Source organism: Vigna umbellata, chromosome 5 (assembly GCF_029865625.1).
Source record: "Vigna umbellata cultivar VRB3 chromosome 5, Vumbellata_1.0, whole genome shotgun sequence".
NCBI classification, from domain to species: domain Eukaryota; kingdom Viridiplantae; phylum Streptophyta; class Magnoliopsida; order Fabales; family Fabaceae; genus Vigna; species Vigna umbellata.
In genome coordinates this window covers 60377285-60395871 of record NC_142169.1, presented here as the reverse complement: position 1 = coordinate 60395871, position 18587 = coordinate 60377285, and the positions used below count along the sequence as shown (strand labels likewise).

Below are 18587 nucleotides of genomic sequence, written 5' to 3'. Positions count from 1 at the left end.
AACACGATTTCATATTTTTTAATAATTAAAAGACGTATGCATAGAACACGATTTCATATTTTTAATAATTTGAAGTCGTCAAAGACGATTTTATTAATTTTTTAAAAATATGTCTATATCAGTAAATTTAATGGAAAACTAGACTACTTTTGTACGATTGATGCATTAAACACTCCCAAAGCTTGATAATTTAAAAATGATGCAAAGAGAAATATGCAATTAGCTTAAAAAAATAGTAAAAACAATTTGATCTTTGAATTTTAAATGAAATTAGTTTAATATTAAATATCTTCCACAGCCAGCACGTGACAAGAATTTGAATATTTTTATTCACGTTGACAACTCGTGTAACAATTTTATATGTGGCACATTATTCTGTATAGTATGTCAAGTGATACTCTTTACTATTATTTGTTTTTTTGTTTAAAATATATTTAGATTATAACTTCATGTATTTTTATCTGTATTTTCATATTTCTCTTTTACAACTTTCTTTACTTTCGTTATAGTCGATTTTAACATTTAAAAGATTTATATTCAATTTTTCATATTTTAATAAAAATCAAGCAAAATATGTTTACTGAATCAATTTATTTAATTTGTTAAGAATTTTTCAGTGTCACAATTATACACAAGAAAAAATGTCGTTCAATGAATATCATTTAATTAAAAGTTTAAAACTTATACTATGTCAATAAAAACAAAGAATTAGGAGCATGTTTAATAAGATATACTTATTGTTTTCAGTTCATAAAAAAAAATCAACTCGATATATTTCCTAAAATTGTTTTAAAAAATGTGTAGAACTTCCAACCAACTTAACCTTTAGAACAAAATCATTATTTATTTCTTGAAGTAATATACATTATCATGTATAATAATTAAGTATAAATAAAAGATATGAAATTATGACTTTTCTAAAGTTTATTAAAATTTATTTAGTTTAAACAAAATTTAGAGTAAATTTCTCAGTAATAAATTAACATAGCGAGAACCAAAAATTACGAAACATCCCATTATTTCTATAACATATGTCTTAAGGCAGTAGCTTTTTATTTATTTATTTTTAATTTATTTTCATATTAAAAATATTATAACGGAGAACATTTATTAAAAATAAAAAAAATATACCCCCTTCGGTATCTCAATTCAAAAACATATCCTTTCAATCCTAAAACGTGTTTAATGGTACAAAATCATAAGAAAGAAAATCAATTTGGTTTGAATATAACTAAACCTTGTGCATGCTCTCGCCCACTTCACAAGTATAAGAGAATAAGACACCAAATGGACAATGGAATATTGTACTATTGAAAAGGAGAGAAGATGTTCCATTTCCTAATAATGGTACAAAATATCCATTACCCTACTACACCTTAGTCAAACTGATCACTACATCATGTGCCTAGGAAGCTACACCAAGAAAGCTACACATGCAAATCATCTCTTACAAAAACGAAGATTTAAAGTTAAACATTCGGCATAACTGAGATACACAGTTAAATTTCCAAGTTCAACTACATAGAAAGAGTACCTGACAGAGGATTTTTTGCTCTATCTCATCTAACAAGATATTATAGCAACATAAAATTAGTAAACTTCCCTCGACGCTGTTGTCTCTGTTCTATGAGTCACTTTCTCCTCCAGAAAATATTCCTAAATGGGTATCTTTGTACATACTATTGGTTTAATGTCTTGTGATAGGCAACCTGCAAGAACATTCAAATAAAAGTATTTATATGCACGTACAACTGGGAGATTAACTGATCCCCTTTACCCAGCCAGTTTCAACCATGCTGAAATAGTTCAGTATAGTTTAAAGATTATAGTGTATTTGGATAACACACAAGATCCAATTCTAATCCACAAATCATAGTGATAAAAAAGTATAAGTAACTAGCCTATTGTTTTATCTTCACCATGAAAATTTAATTGATTGTTCTCACCATAAAGTTATCCACTTTCTACCATTTTAAGTTTTTACATTGTGTACATATTCCCAATGCCAAAAGTTTTTCCCAATCATGATTAATTTATAACCTCGCATTAACAGACACAAGATTTTCAAATAGGGTTCTTACAGATGTTGAAGTCTTCAGCAGCTCCCTTATGGCCATTGTTGCATAACAGGAAGCAGGAAGCGTAAAGCTCAGTTTCAGAGCAATATGAGAATGTTGAGAGCTGGAATCACCAAGAGATTCGCCATGAGGTAATTTTACCTCCTCACCCGCAATCTCCTTAAAATTCTCATCCTTTGGAAAGTCATCAGAACTCTCTAACTCTCGTATGCAATCAAAGGCTTCATCAGTTTTCCCATTTCCTACGTCAAATGGTTTGACAGTATTCTTAGGTGCAGACTTATTAATTTTGTCTAAATCTGTCTCTACCAATTGTTTATTACTGTCGGAGTATTCAAGCAATTCCCTGGAATTGCAGACATCAAAGAAATGAATCAGAGTGAACTACACAAAAAAAAATGTGCTAAAAATACGAGTCTGTGCAATCTGGAGGGTTAACTAAGTAAAATACCATTCAAAGTTAATTGGCTTTTGAAAAACCCTCCGGTAACATCCAGTGATACTAGTTATTGAGAATTCCCTAAAAGAAGTATTAGATCAGGGTAAGAGAACTGGCAGGAGAGAAAAAGAATGAATGTATTAAGTTGAGATTTTTTACATACTCCACTTTGTGCACGCTTTCAGTTAAACTGATTCCATCCTGACCAAGTACGATAAAACAGGTGAATGTATTATAAGGGGGGATAACAAACAACCCATGGAAAAATAACAGTACAGAAGGTTACAAAAAAGCAAGGACAGCAACCCAAACAAAAATGTAAGAACTTGTTCTAAAAGTTCTAAAATTAAACACAGTTCTAAAAGTTTCAGAAAGAGGGAGTCGTCATGCTTAACTATATCTCCACTAAATTGCAGTTCCAAATCAATATCCATTGTCAACTACAGAGTATTAATAATAATCTTATTAACATAAATACAGCAGGCTTTACGGGATAGTGTTCTACAGCATAAACCTGAACAGCAACCTTGTGAGTTACCCCGTCATCAAATAAAGTCATTTTCTCAAGTACTGTCAAATGCATAGCAATTAATATAACCTTGAAGTATTTTTTACAAGTAAATAGATAGATCTACTCCTACATCTTCTTTACGATAATTCTTACGTGTAAGAGATAGGAAGAGTGGGATAAGGTGGGTAATTTCTTAGTGAGATAGTAAGAAAAAATTAATTACAAAATATTTGACCCAGCCTGAACTTCTGAGATCTCACTCCTAATTAAATGCGTAAAATTCAGGATATTGAAACTTGAAAGTACGAGGGTCAAAATTGATACTTACTTTTTTTGTTAAATCTTCATAAACATTGGCAATATTATTGGTTGGATATTTTACCCGTGAACTGCAAGATAACAAATACACAAATTTCAGAATGATCACTCCCCCAAAAATAAATAAATAAACAAATAAAATAGAAGAAGAAGAAAGACAATGGAAAAATAAAGCATTGGTTGAGGATTTGAGTTGTCAGAATCAGAGAACCTGACCACTATTAGCCAATCATGCTTACCCTGGCATAGGAAGGATGACATCATCAATTGTGTAGTATCCAGAATTAAGATCTTCAGCATCAACAACCTGTCACACGAAGTAAACCCACTTTAGAACATCATTCGCACAACTTCTGTTGTTCCTTGTTGAGTAATTCTTGTTTGTTCCAATTAATAAATTATCCTTCCCTTAGTTGTACTTCATCTCATTTTTCCCAAATGAAAATCTTCAATTTTAAAAAATAGATTTTACACTTTACCGCCTGCTAATGAAGGTAGAAACCAAGTTCCTCGACATAGAATTATGCCCATATGGAATTAATCCCTTCATTTGAGAAAAAAAATGGTTCCCTATAGTTTTCACTAAAGAAATTTAACACAAAATTTCTGAATAATTATTGATTTCCTCAAATGCTCAGAGTCACTTCCCACGTTGACAGTTAATATATACAAACATAAACATGATACCAATTTTATAACTGTTTTTTATGAACACAATTTTTGTATCATTTTAGATTAGTAGGATGACACTATAATAACTACTATTTACTGTGATAACTACTTTTTATTTCAGAAATAACTTCTTGAAGATAAAACACCTAAGAATAAGATACGCATCCTAAAAAGATAAGATAACATATAATATAATCAAGATAAAATTGGACACTTTTCATATATTCTAACACTTGTAACAATTATATTTTAGAAAAAGAAAAAATATAATATGGTTTCGCCAAACAAGGTGGCAAAAGTGAAAAGGAAACTCCAAGATACTGGTGATAAGACGAGAACCTCTACGACTGATAAATACAAAAGGGGTAAAGTCATACTGTGAGATTACAAAATGGTAAAGTTATAGACACATATAAGCACAAAAGGCCTGCACCATGTAATTAAGAAGCTCCCATTGCTCTTGTGTACTTCATATAGCTGTTTAATAGAACTCTTAGTTAGGAATTTCAGAAGACTAGGGGTGTGATCCAGGTTTTAGCAGAACGGACACAATGAAATTTTGATAGAGTGATCTACGACAAATATTAGAAGGCAAAATGCTATCTACCTTACTCCGGTGCATTTTGCAAAAAGTAAATTCTTGATTCTTTAAAAATTACAATCGGATAAGATTAGAGCTTGGCAACAAGTAACGGTAAAAACAGTTTTCTACAGGGGTTTGTCTTATAGACGGACAAATTGGGTAGCTTTACTTCCATAAAAAAATCTTAGTATTTTAATAAATAAAATGAAAGAGAGAATGACAGTTAACAATGTATTACGTCATTGATAGTTTGATGTTCCTGAAAACCTAGTGTACTTATTTATACCACAAAAATAGATCAAGTGCAAGTATTACTGGCACAAGCCCAAGGCTAACAAGACTAATTCTTAATATCTTCTAACAGCTTCATTGATGTTTTCTTTTTTTGCGTACTTTTTCTTCTTGTTTCTTTTTTTCTCTTTTTTTCCTTTTTAAGGAGGATTCTTATCCTCCAAACTTTTGTATGAAAAATAATTGATTTCATAAAATATTCCTGAACTTTGATGTCCAGAATAATACAATGTAATATCATCTGACACCTTCATTGATGTTTTCTTATAACGTACCTTTTTCTAAGGAGGATTCTTATCCTCCTAATTCTTTTTATGGTAATTTTCAGAATAATTACAATGAATAAAACGACCAAATATTTGTACATAATGTGTGTGCACTAGACTCTGAATAGATAGATGAAAATTTTAAGCCATGGCTTATTTCTAAAACTACAGTTCGGTTAAGTACTAGCATATCTCTCTGCAAATGACCAAAATCAAACCACTAACCTTGACACAAGTATTTATGTCTTCATGAATATCTACAGAGATATCATCCTCATTATTGGAAGCATACCCACCAGCACTACAGTCTTCAGCATATTCAGATCCAACAAACTCTGTAACTTTTGCAGTAGAATTTCCTTTACAATATACCAAGTCCCCCAATACTACTTGTTCAGTTCCTGCCAGAGAAGAATATCATTCAATTTAATAAATGAATATTTTGACTTCAGCTATCATAACAATGATAATTCATGGTAAGGATTGCATGGAATGAGTATCAAATGCAGAAAGGAGTCAGGAGATGTGACATTAGAAGTTTATTTCCTGAGAAACAAGGCAAATCTAGAAATTTATTATAAACCACAGCTTACCATAGTTTTGCACCCTCTTACTTGCCGCATGGTTCCATAAATAGCTTTGGTAACTATGTATATACCTAAAAAAGGTAATGGAAATATGAAATGAATATTTATAACATCTTTTATTTGTGTTCAAAGCTGGCTTGTCTTTGCAAATGGAACTACATCACGATGTTTAGAGACATAATTTAGAAAAGGAAAGGAACTGTGTAGCTGAGTGAGTGTTACTTAGAAAGGAGAGATACAAAAAGGTATTTATATACCTGATTAAAACTAGCTTAAGTACCTAGATACAGCAGTCATGGTGACAGCTGTAAAACTAAAGCTCTAACTGTACCCGTATAACCAACTGAGACTCGACAATAGTTCTGAGTACAATACTCAGAACAAAAGAAAAATCATCAACAAATAGACAGCATAAACAACCCACTTTAAAGCTAAAAGCTTGTGCAAGAAATTCTTTTGCATCTTCCTAGCTTTCAAATTTTACTCATTTGGATTTGTGTTAACTGTTTTTCTATACATGAAAATCCTTCCTCCTTAGCTGTATACGGTGTCAAAGCAGAGATTTAGGACCCGTTTATTACAGATTAAAACAATTATTCTAATGTAAAATCATTCAGTGATAATTTATGTTTGTTTAGAATCATAAAAAACTCACTTTAAGAAAACAAGTGGTTTTTATGAGAAGCCAATAGAAATAGCTTCTCCTTTTAATTAAATTTTAGATTACTTTCTGTTAGGGATGGAGAGTTTACGAGTGAAGGAATAAAACATTAAATGCCCAACTGCCTTAACTACCTTAGCAGTTAGGAAGAGCGGGGTTATTGGTTGTATAAATAGCAAATAATCAATTGTAGTGGGGGGTCGATTGTTTGATTGTAGTCTAACAGGGTTTGTCATCCTGAGGAGGGAGGTTAGGCTCTCTAGAGGGAGGTTATGCTCCCAAACTCAGTCCTTGTAAAGAGATTCGTTTACGGTGAATAATAGCAAAACTCATTCTTTCATTTCTGTTTCTATCTTTTGAGTGTTTTCTTTTTAGGTTCCAAACCCAGGAACCTAACACTTTCATTTTCTAATTATTTTGAAAAACTAAAACAATTGCAAGAAAAAAATTTAGAGGTAGTCATTTAAAAAAAAGTGACTGTTTCCTTAAATAAACTAAAACAAACTGGCCCCTTAGTACTAAAATGACCAATATTATTTCATAATAAAAAACACGTGCACTTGTCAACTCTGTTTCATCAAATAACACTGAATGGCTGATGAGCTGGCATGGAAGTTTAGAACTCACTAGTGTACGAGGAGAGCAAAACAAATGTACACCCCAACATAAAATAGACATTGGCAATAAACTTCATAGAATTCCCAATAGTAACAACACTACAGCCTTTTTCATCACATTTCTATTGCAAGTAAGGAAATTAATGTTGCTATGGCATGCCTGCAGCGTGTAGTCTGCAACATGCAAAAATCATGGAGCACGTTTGGTTTTTGATCAGTATATGCCCAGAAAAGGCTTTTCAGCGAAATGTTTACCCTCGATAATTTTGATTGCAAGTCTTTCTAGAAACAAAATAAGATAATTCGAAGCTAAAGAGAATATGTGAATTTTCACATAAAGTATGTCAAATTCAAAGTCTGGAATAGGTTTATATTGGAACGTAGAGAAAGAAAAATTAGATCTGCTTAAGAAAACATTTTTTATTCTTCATGCAAGAACAGTTAAAATAGAAGCATACCACTATCACTATACAGTGTCCAAAGAAAAAAAAATCATGGAATTCTGTAACACCAGATGATGACACTGAAGAATAAAAATTAACTTTGAAAACGAAGAAAATCACTAGCAGTAAAAGACAACGCATCACCACTTTAGCCAGATAATAAATATCATAAAATAATTATAACTCACAACATTCTCAGAGTCCTTGGAATGCTTTTCAAAGCCTGCAAATAATTTCCAGGAGACGTCTTTAATGATTGCAGCTGCAGAAGTTTTGATGACACAATCGAGGTTACGACGTATCATACAAGGATAAATACAGTGAGTAAACAAAAAAAATAGATTCAAACTATCACTTTTATTTGAAGCTTACCACAGCCCTTTCAGCAACTAAATATCGAGGCAACTGCTTAAGTGTCCCAACAACATCGTTACTTTCTTTATAGTATTTACGTGCCTTGGCTATTGCAATTCTCTGTATCTAGATAACATTGTTATGACGAACAACAGTAATCAAAATGCTCTTTTTAACTATCAGCAGCACAATTATTTGATTAATCATCTAGACATTATCCATTATATGTAATAATAGAAACAATGAAAAGGATATCTCCTTCTCTTGGATCAAGAATCATGTCAACAGCAAGTTTCCATTCCCCTCGAAGTAATGCACCTCCAATAAGGTGAGTTGGCAAAGAACCACTTCCAAAACGCTGACAGTGAGCACATTCAGACAAATAAGTTACTTGCAAAGCAAAAATGAAAAATAAATTAAGTCTTACAATAGACAGTTTACTAGAAATGAACTACGCCTAGTTCACTTTCAAAAGTTAAAGCAAGGGAAGGATTGCCAAGTCTAATGAGGAATGTTATAGCCATATTATTTCTAGTCCAATTTGGGACATCTTAACACAGTCTAAATCAGCATTTGTTACTTTATGAAATGCTGCAAAACTAAGCAAAACCACAGAGACAATTGTAAAATAAGATTTTACATTTTAATGCAATTTTAGACTTACAACAAAAAATTTAAAAGAAAATTTTCTCTTCAAGAAACAGGGAATATGAAGCTGGGTAACTTTTCCAACATGTTTAAGCTTCTTATGTCTTTAATTTATGCATCATAATAATAATCTTTAAGACTATGCATGTATGTCATCCCCAAAGAAATAAAATAAAACATAAGTTTGTATTACAAATACACAGAGCAGGCATATGTTGGACACAACGAAACTTCAAGAGGTTAGAAAAGCAATATGCTCACATCCAAGATTTAATTTTTCCTGACTCTTACAGATATAGGAAAATGGGAAAAATGATAAATAGCAGTAACTGATTAATGATGATTTAATAATCTAATGGGTTCACACAGCATCCTACTGCATATGTCAGTTCTGAATAGTATACAGGTAAGGCCACATGCTATCATAGAACATACCCCCCAGGCTTGTTCCGCAAGTTGAGCTCTAAACTAGCACAAGGTAGTTATCCCAAGCGCATGTCATTGAAACAAAATTATGACAGAACAAATAAGAGAGGAAAAATTAAAGTACCTGTAGACCAAAGTAGTTAATGAAGCCAAGCCTTCCCAAGGCATCTGCAGATGTTTTTATGATATCTTCAGAATCTGAAACAATACCTCTGAGAAAATATGTCAATGCTATGATACAAATAAAAAGCCTCAATTACATTAACAATTATAAATAACCTTAACTTCAAAGGACACTAATTTAACATAGGGAAAATAAATTTCATGTATAAGTAACACCCTCACCGCAGAGTAATTGTAAATCGATTTCCCATGAGCTGGCCAAGACAAAGTCCTTCCTTAACATAACTGGACAATAAGTACACTTATAGCTATCATTCCACAAAAACCAGTTAAATAAGAATGTCAACTGTTCAAAATTCAATAACCTTACCAGAAATCACCCAATTTAATACCAAACAAGCGCTTGTTAAGTAAAGCAAGCCGACTTGCTCGCTGCTTGTAAACAGTAACCTAGAAGCAAAACAAGTAATAAACCAGTTTTACTATTTATCTATAGATGAACACAGGTACTAATTCTGGAAAGTGAAGAAATGAAAGAATGCTTGATGTAAAGTAAAAAAGAATGCAACAACTTATCACCCTTTGTGTTGTGACAGCACGCTTGTCCTTCGTACCAGCAAATCCAAATGATTTTGGCTGTCAATTAATTATCAATCAGTTAAAACAGAAAGGCTATTCATAAATCAATAGTAATATTAGCACACTGCATTTATTTAATGTTCCTAAATCTCCAGGTTGAAAAGAAAAAGGTTGTACAGAGGCATGATACATTTATAAACAATTATAAATATATCAAGCAAATAATTCACAAATAAAAATATGGTAAACAGATTTATTTATCATATCATATCACACATGCTTCAGTTCATGAATGTATATTAATAATTGGTTAAAAGGGAACCGATGTCATCACACACAGAATTGAATGAACCATCAGCCAAAAACCTTCACGTTCAAAAATCAATCAAAAAGCCAGCAGAGTGTATCCAACGAAGAACCATACACACCTGGATACCAAGCATATTTCCAATAACCCCCAGGGCTTCATGGGTATCTTTGTTTTCTTTGTAAATATGGAACCTAGAAATTGCATTGGTAGAAACATTCAGTTGACACAAATACAATGTAAAAACAGGAAAACGGCAAGTGCAAATAAGAAATGCAACAATGAGCGGCTATCACATTCTGACAATTTGTGAATAACATAATTAAATACAGCCGAGAGTCTTCATTAAGTTGAATGATATTCAATAATTAGTTACTTACTGGACACAGTACTATAGATAATTAACAAAACGCTCTTGCAGACTACACTAGAAATGGAAGACAGCAAGCATTGCTTAATTTGTACTTTATTAAACAAAATCTCTGAGCAATCTTACCTTAGGAACTTGCCAACATTTTCAGGCCAATTTTCTGAACCTCGGCTGTCAAAGGGTTTATCACCCCTTTCTTTCCGTTTCTTGGAGTTTTTGCCTTTGTTGTTCGGTTCAGCAGAATTGAATCTCACGCGGATACATTTCAAGGAAGGGTCGGGTCCGTCAACCACATCAGTAACGAGGAACTTAAAGTTTTCCTTAAAGAAGTTATGCACTGCCTGATACATTTCAGAAGTAAAAAAAATTATGATATTTTGAAAGGGCAAAGAAACTACAAAATGATTTTATTTTGCATGCCACATAAGCAGAACCAGATCAGTCCCCCCTTTCTAAATTCAATTAAATGTACTAAAAAAAAGGCTTAGTAAATTAATGAAGTACAATTCAAAAGCATTCAATTTGATACTTGGTTTCTTAATCCAAAAATCATGTAAATTCATCAAAAATGTCTGCCATTGTAATGAGACGAGACACCCGCTTCGAGTAAATATCCAAGTGCTCCCCATTATGATCATCTGTAGACGTCTTCAGAATCTAACAGAGCAAAATAAGCCACAAAACTCATACTAACCTTTCGATGAGACTTATCAGAATCCGGAGAAAGAACAATGGGAGAAAAACTATCTTCTCCACCGGCATTAATTTTATTAATAAATTCTTCCAAAAGAATTGCATCAGGCTCCCCAGCGAGAGACTTGAAAGATTCAATTCGAGAGGCATAACTTACAACAGTGTCAGATGTGTTGGTTCCATTTTCTTGAACACTCTGAAATAAGCATAAAAAAGTCAGATACCAAAAACAAAGCAAAAATTAATTGATCAATGATCACAGATAATTAGACCTCAGGCTCCTCTTCAGGGGCATCAAGTGAGGTCAATTTAACAACAGTTCCATCTCTGTCCACTTCATTCACAATAAAATCAGAATACCTGAATAAAATTCAACTGAAATCAACATTAACAAGACATTGTTGAATAATGCACTTCAGCACACATACATCACTATCAAGGAGGTGCAATGAGGAAGGTAGTAATGAATTCTGTAGAAAATGAAAAGACCTTTGCTTTAAAACTCCGCGGAAGCCAGGAAGGTCTGAAATAAAGCATGAGATACCCACTTCGTCTTCTTCAACGGTTTTCATCGCCATGGTTTTTACGCAAATGGTGATCAACGACCTCTGGTTAGGGTTTTAGTTTAGATTAGGGTTTAGAGCAACAGAGCGGGAAGTTGCATTGCAACCGCCACTGCATATCTTGCATCCCTTGAAACGCGTCGTTTAATTTCTCAGCAACTTCCAGCTTAAGAAATAAAAAAATAATAATAATAATTACATTTTTCATGTTATGGAGACAGTAGTTATTATATCAAAGAGTGACTATAAAAAAGAAGTTAAAGACAAATATTTATTTTTATATCAAAGAGTGTGTCCAGATTTTTTTTTTAAATATACTTAAACACACACAAATTTCTTACCTTCATTTAATATTTTTTTATCTTTTACTTTATTTTTCTAAAGCCTTGTATAATATTTTACTCTGTTGTGTGAAATGATCTATCATTACTATTTTTTTTATTAAGTCATTGTTTTCACTCTCTTTACTTTGCATGTATAACTAACTTATTTTGTATATATAACTATTCTTAGTGTCATTTGTTTCATCTTTTATTGAAAAAATAATTTTATTATTTAATAAAAATATAAATTGATAATCATATTATTTCTCAACATCACTTATTTCTTCATACAAATAACTATCGGAATAATATTGTTTATAGATATACAAATCTAAATACATAAACCCTTGATAGATAATACACAAAATATCTTTTGTTAATTTTATTCTTCGTGATGTTTTCATACAACATTCATAAAAATATCAATATATACAAATAAAAGTATAGTATAATATTAAAAAAATAACAGTGGAAAGAGACTCACACGCACAAGATAAAAACTTATACTTTATTTGCAAAAATATATATAAGTACTTACGTAACTTCTGTCAATTGACAAAAATATTTCTATTCATAAAAAATATATATTTAAACACAAAATATTTTAATATTTTTTTTTAATTTAAAATAAAAAATTATTTAAATATCTTTAATTTCATCGCTTAGAATCCATACATATTAAGTACTTTTATCATTGATACACAATATTACATAAGATAGCCAACCATATATATATATATAATATGAATCATGTATTAAATTAAATTGAGCGCGTAAAGGTGAAACTACCGTTCAATGAAATTAAATGCATAAACGCAAACACAATTCAATGTAATAGACAACATTTAAGATTCTACTGATATAAATCTACCATTTATTTTTCATAATATGAATCCAAATATTCAAATTTTGTTTCTTTAATTTTAAGCATGTTTTAAGAAATCACTAAAAAAGAGTTTGAGAAAAATTAAAATTTTAGAACTCTTAATATTAAAATTGGTTCGGATAAGAATAATTCTTAAAATGAATCTATTGAGATGTGAGATTTTATTTTATATATATATATATATAAATGTTAAAATTTGTCTTCTAACTCCGTTTACCATGTTCTAGTTGGATTAAATTGAAAAATATTAGTTTTAAAAATGTGAGATAAATTGAAGTTGGTTTACTACACGAATTTAAGTTACATTAAATATGAGTTGATCCGTGATCCATCAAACAAGAATCCTATATTATTTTTTCACCATTTCTCTCTCGTAATTTTTTTATTACAATTATTTACCATTTTTAATTATTATGTAGATTAGTATTTGTTTAAAGACTAAAATATATTTAAATAATTTAGATGTTTAATTTTTTACTTATTTAATGTAGATCGATATTATAATTTTTAACTATTATCGATAATATTATTTGTAAATTTATAAAAAAATTGTATTATTATAAAAAAAACAAGTCAAATTAATATATTTTAATTATATGGTAATAAATGTATGAAAATAATAAAGACATGTTTAGTAAGTTAACTTACTTAATCCATCTGAGTTTAAATTAAGTCAACTTGTATTAATAAATGTATTTTAAATTTAACTCTTTTTTAAAAAATTAATTTAAGAATTTCAAACACACTTGTCTCATATTAAGTAATTACTTTAATAAATAATTCGATTAAAAAATGAAACAAGAAATCTAAGCAATAATAAATTTTTTAAGATGTACTTTAACACATAATTTTTATTAAAATATAAATTTCTTTTTTGTTGCTATAATCAACTTCAAATAAAAGTGTTACGTGAAAACAACACATTAAATAAAATATTTCCTTATACATTATATAATTTAATATATTATATATACAATAAAAAATAATAGTATATATTGTATTTAATATATCCAAAACTAAAACTAACATAGACATTAAATTTTCGGTGCACGCGTTCTTCCAAGTAGAAAATATAATGTTTAACTGTCAATTAAATAAAATAAAAATTGAAATAAATAATGGTTAAACAAAATAAAATAAAGTAATTATGTGATTATTATTTTGATAATTAAATTTGATAATATCTTGTTTGATTCGTTTAACTATTTTTTATTTTGATATATTTCTGAGGCGGAACCTGGAGTGAAAGTGCGATCCCACTGTATCTCCTCTCTTCTCACTCCGGGTGTGTATTTTCAACGACAGAGAGACAGCGATCGATATTTGCAGCAACAGATCGAAAATCTGTTTATCGATTTGTTGGATCTGCGTTTGTGAATTGTGGGAAAGAAGATGGTTACCAAAACAGAGGAGACTCAATTGAACAGGCTTGAAAATCAGGTCGACAACGGCGGCGGCGGCGCCTGGGACTACCTCTGCCTTGTCAGAAAGCTCAAGGTTCGCCGTTCCCAGAAGGTTCTGAAGCATGGCCTCTCCATCTTGAACGACCCCAAACAACGATCCTCTCTAGGCGCCGATGGTCACTCCTCCTTCGCTACTGACCTAATTTTTGTATTTATGATTCTATTTCGTGATTCTTTTATTTATGATTTTATGCGGTGATTTTTGGAGCTTCGAAATTCACTGTCTTGTAAAACCTTGTTTTTTCAGCTATGCTTTACTTGCAGGTATATATCTTTCACTGAATTTGACTTTTGACTAATGTTTGTGTATTTGTGTGTGCAGAATGGACCTTGTACGAACAGGTTGCAGTTGCTGCTATGGATTGTCAATGTCTCGACGTTGCCAAGGTCTCGATCTAATTTGGTCGTGTTTCTTGTATAATGAATTGTAAATTTTATTGGGCACTATTCTACAAATCGTAAAATCATAGCCTCCTTTCCGTGAAACAATGCTGTTGGAGTGAATTTCTTATGTAGTGCAATGATTACTCAATCAGGAATCTTATGCACGGATTGAATCTTACTTATTTGAAATAGTTGGAACTTGCACTTTACTCTCTTGTCACTTGTGTTGTGGAGGTTCTGATTATGCACCAGAGACGGTTGCTTGTGAGTTTTACAAGGAGTTATAATCTTGCTTGATGTTTTTTTTTGGTGTTGCGTAATGATTGATTTTCAATACGTACCTTGTAAGGTTATAGTCCACTGCATTTGATTGCTGTTCAATTTCTGGGTAGTTTTTGTTTTAAGTTTGAGTCCCTTTTGGCCCTTTATTCTCTGTTGATGATGGATGGAGGAAATAATCGTTTTCTGATCTTGCTATACCATTATTCTTTCACTGTGTTGTATCCTTGTTTTTAAAGTTCTTGGCAAGATGTTTGATCTTGTTTGCTTTTGTAAGTTCCAAGCCTGCAAATTAATATGCTGCTGAACTTTTATGTTGTTCATTATGTTGTTCTCTTCGTATGATAAGGGAAACCATCATGTTTGAGATTTTATGTCTTGAAGCTGATAATATTTTTCTTCTTCTTTATCAGGACTGTACAAAGGTTCTTCGGAAGAGATTCCCAGATAGTAAAAGAGTTGGTAAGTTGATATTATCTATACCTTTTACCCATGTTTTGATTTTCAGTTAGTTATAGAACTGTCTACACAACTCTTCACATAGAACTGATTCTCTATAAGCTTTTGGGGGCAGGGGGAATTAAGTTGTACCACCCGAACTCAGAGCTCACTTTGTACAGTTCTAATCTTAGATGCAGATTTAACAGTTGTGCAGGCAGCATTACTAATGCTGCTGACATATGCCTTATAATTGGCCAGGCCAGTCTACATATTGGCCCTGCTAGGCTAAGAAACTATTTCTAGTGACATTACAATGATCGAGCTGTCTAATTTATATCTTGAGCCCTATGATAATTTTTCCAAAACACGAACTGTATTGTTTACTTGTCCCAGATCAGGTTCTTGAAACTAACTTTTAGACCGGTGGATAATTTATATAATCTGTATTCAATTCTTTGAAGAGGAATGTTAGGGCTATGTTTGGTAAAATTAGCTCAAGATAGTTGAAAAGAAATCTGAAAAAACCAGACAAAAAGTGTTTTAATAAAAGTAGCTGCCTGAAAGCTGTAAAAGAACAAGTGAAGACATGATTAATTGTGGAATCAAATCTTTATATTAGGTAATTACGTATTTTCAATAATTATAAATTTATATTATTGTAATTTAATTTATTTTATTTGTATAAATTAAGTTCCAAGTAATATTTGTGTAAATATGTATTGTTAATTATAATTTAAATTACCTATTATTTCTCAATAATTTTTTATTAAAAATTAAAATACATAATTGAATAATTAAAATAATAATAAACAAGTGTTGCATTAAATCAACAATCCAAAAAAGTGTACAAGTAAAACAATAATACAAAAATTGTAGTCATAAACATGGTGTTTTCTATTATTATTTTAAGGGATGGTAAATTATAGGTTTCATCTAGATAGAGTATTTTGAAAGCTAATGGAGTAGCTTATTGAAATAACCTAAAAGCTAAATATTTTGTCAAAATTTCATTTACTAATTTCATCTATAATCTAGATGAAATGCTTTACAAACCACACTCTGTAACATAACTACACACAATCCAAATATGTCTGTGCATATGCAAGCTCCTGTTCTCTCTTAAGAAAAAATTGATTTAAGCTTCGAGATTGTTACAGGTAGGCTGGAGGCAATGTTGTTTGAAGCAAAAGGATCCTGGGAGTTGGCAGAAAAGGCTTACGCAAGCCTTTTGGAGGACAATCCTCTTGACCAAGTAAACTCACGTAACCTTATGGGGAAACCAAAAAGGGGAACTGTTTGTTGTTCAGTTACTCTGTGTTGAAACAAAAATCATATAATTGTGGCTTCTTCTTTTTGTGTTTTGTTATTCCACTTGATTTTAATATTTCGGTTTTACATTAAACAGGCTAGGCGTTCTATGTAAAGAAAGCAAAAAAGCTATAGTGTTTAATCTTTTTGGTTGTTTTGATTTTGTGCAGGTCATCCATAAGAGGAGGGTGGCAATGGCAAAGGCCCAAGGCAACATTTCTGTGGCTATTGACTGGCTTAATAAATATTTAGAAACGTGAGACTAATGTTAAAAGTTTTATTTTCTTCCATAACTAAAAAAAAATAGTTTCTGATTTACATAAGAAAATATTGCATGTATCTGAATTATTCTCGTTATAACAGATTCATGGCAGATCATGATGCATGGAGAGAACTGGCTGAAATATACGTCTCCCTGCAAATGTTAGAGTTTTATTCTACCATTTATCTTCCCGCTGCAAGGGTAACATTGATATTGCTAATTATTTATCCGCCTTTTGTTTTTTTTGGCTTTCTGTCTACGTAATAGGTATAAACAAGCAGCATTTTGTTACGAGGAGTTGATATTATCTCAACCTACCGTTCCACTGTACCATTTAGCCTATGCTGATGTGAGTAACTTCTTTATGAAATGTGATTACTTTTTTTTTTGGGTCAAATAAATTATTCTCCTCCTCTCATTTCTTTGCTCCGGTAGTAACAAACAAGGCACAGAAAACACTGCATGCTAGAGGTGTAGTAGCATGGCAAGAGTCTTACTTTTATTGCATAAGGACGTTTTCTTGATTTGTGACATTGTCAGGTACTTTATACACTTGGTGGATTAGAAAACCTCCAAACTGCCAAGAAATACTATGCGTCTACTATTGATTTGACTGGAGGCAAAAACACCAGAGCGCTCTTTGGGATATGCTTGGTAAGATCTTCCATGAGTATTAATTTTGTGTGGTCCTCTGCAACTGCAAGTTATCGTCTGCGTGAACTGACTATAGTTGTTTTAATTTGGAATTTAATTGAACCTAGGTTTTGTTGGTTGCTATGAAAGTCATCGTTTAGTTTTTACTTCAGAAGATTTCAGTTTTCCTTTTCAGTTTTCCTTCGTAGATTCTTGATTTCCTCCTTAATAAGGATCTCTGGATTCTTCTTTCGGAAACTATTAATTGGTATATGCCTGAAATTTTAGTTTTGCTCCTGTTCTCCAGTGCGCTTCTGCTATTACGCAGCTTACGAAAGGGAAAAGCAAGGAGGAGAAAGAAGGGTCACAGTTACAATCTCTAGCGGCCAAAGTATTGGAGAAAGATTACAAACAGAGAGCTCCGGACAAGCTTCCTCAACTTACAACTGCCTTAAAGAGTTTAACATTGTCATCATGATGCAGCGTCTCTTAAAGATTATTATTTGATCACTTTTTGAAATTTTCTAAGATTGTTGTCAGCTTGAATTAACGCACTTAGGTTTTCTGAGTCATTTTCTTCTCAATATTAAAATGAAAATTCTTAATTTTCTGCAGTTTACCTTAGATAATGACTATTTATTGAAAGACATTTAAAGTTTCAGATGGCTTGGATCCAAAGGTATTGTCATAGCTTTGATGATGCATAAGATGGGGGCATGATTTGTTTTTGATATCCTTTTGCCACTTATTATTTTCGGTGGCTATACAAATTAAGTTAAAATATTAATATCCCTCCTTGTTTAATCATTTACGTTAGTGTAACATTATGATTTGATGATGTAGCTCGTTGTACTGTTAATGGATACCAGTCACACGGTTTGGGGCAGCAGAATTTTGCACTACTCTGGCATTGGAGAAAGTGACAACTCAATCCTATTTTTGGTTTCAAATATTTGTTCCTTCGAGGTCGTGCTCACTTGGATTAATTTATTTTGAAGATTTATTTCGTAAATTTTATGTTTAGATCTTGAAAACAAAATAGGTTCTTGCAATGATCTTTTTTAGAGGAATATCATGTC

The 18587-nt window shown here is 31.4% G+C and overlaps 2 protein-coding genes across 2 annotated transcripts; one reads left to right on the top strand and one right to left on the bottom strand.

Annotated features, from left to right (window-relative positions):
- Window positions 1-1288: 1288 nt before the first annotated feature.
- Window positions 1289-11675, bottom strand: LOC124820091 (Pseudouridine synthase family protein). Its single transcript, XM_088116754.1, has 20 exons — window positions 11456-11675; window positions 11239-11326; window positions 10968-11162; window positions 10400-10614; window positions 10025-10097; window positions 9597-9653; window positions 9388-9467; window positions 9240-9302; window positions 9019-9106; window positions 8076-8178; window positions 7839-7942; window positions 7655-7728; window positions 5752-5816; window positions 5384-5559; window positions 3586-3653; window positions 3357-3417; window positions 2681-2718; window positions 2530-2598; window positions 2082-2424; window positions 1289-1709 (listed from the first exon to the last, which is right to left on the bottom strand). Exons 1-20 carry the CDS (start codon window positions 11542-11544, stop codon window positions 1680-1682), a joined length of 2079 nt encoding a protein of 692 aa, XP_087972880.1. The 5' UTR covers window positions 11545-11675; the 3' UTR covers window positions 1289-1679.
- Window positions 11676-13951: 2276 nt separating this feature from the next.
- Window positions 13952-18239, top strand: LOC148198757 (Protein prenylyltransferase superfamily protein). The gene is made up of 9 exons (XM_088092053.1): window positions 13952-14317; window positions 14524-14588; window positions 15278-15326; window positions 16463-16557; window positions 16784-16869; window positions 16977-17036; window positions 17143-17224; window positions 17416-17529; window positions 17816-18239. Exons 1-9 carry the CDS (start codon window positions 14131-14133, stop codon window positions 17984-17986), a joined length of 909 nt encoding a protein of 302 aa, XP_087948179.1. The 5' UTR covers window positions 13952-14130; the 3' UTR covers window positions 17987-18239.
- The last annotated feature ends 348 nt before the right edge of the window (window positions 18240-18587 follow it).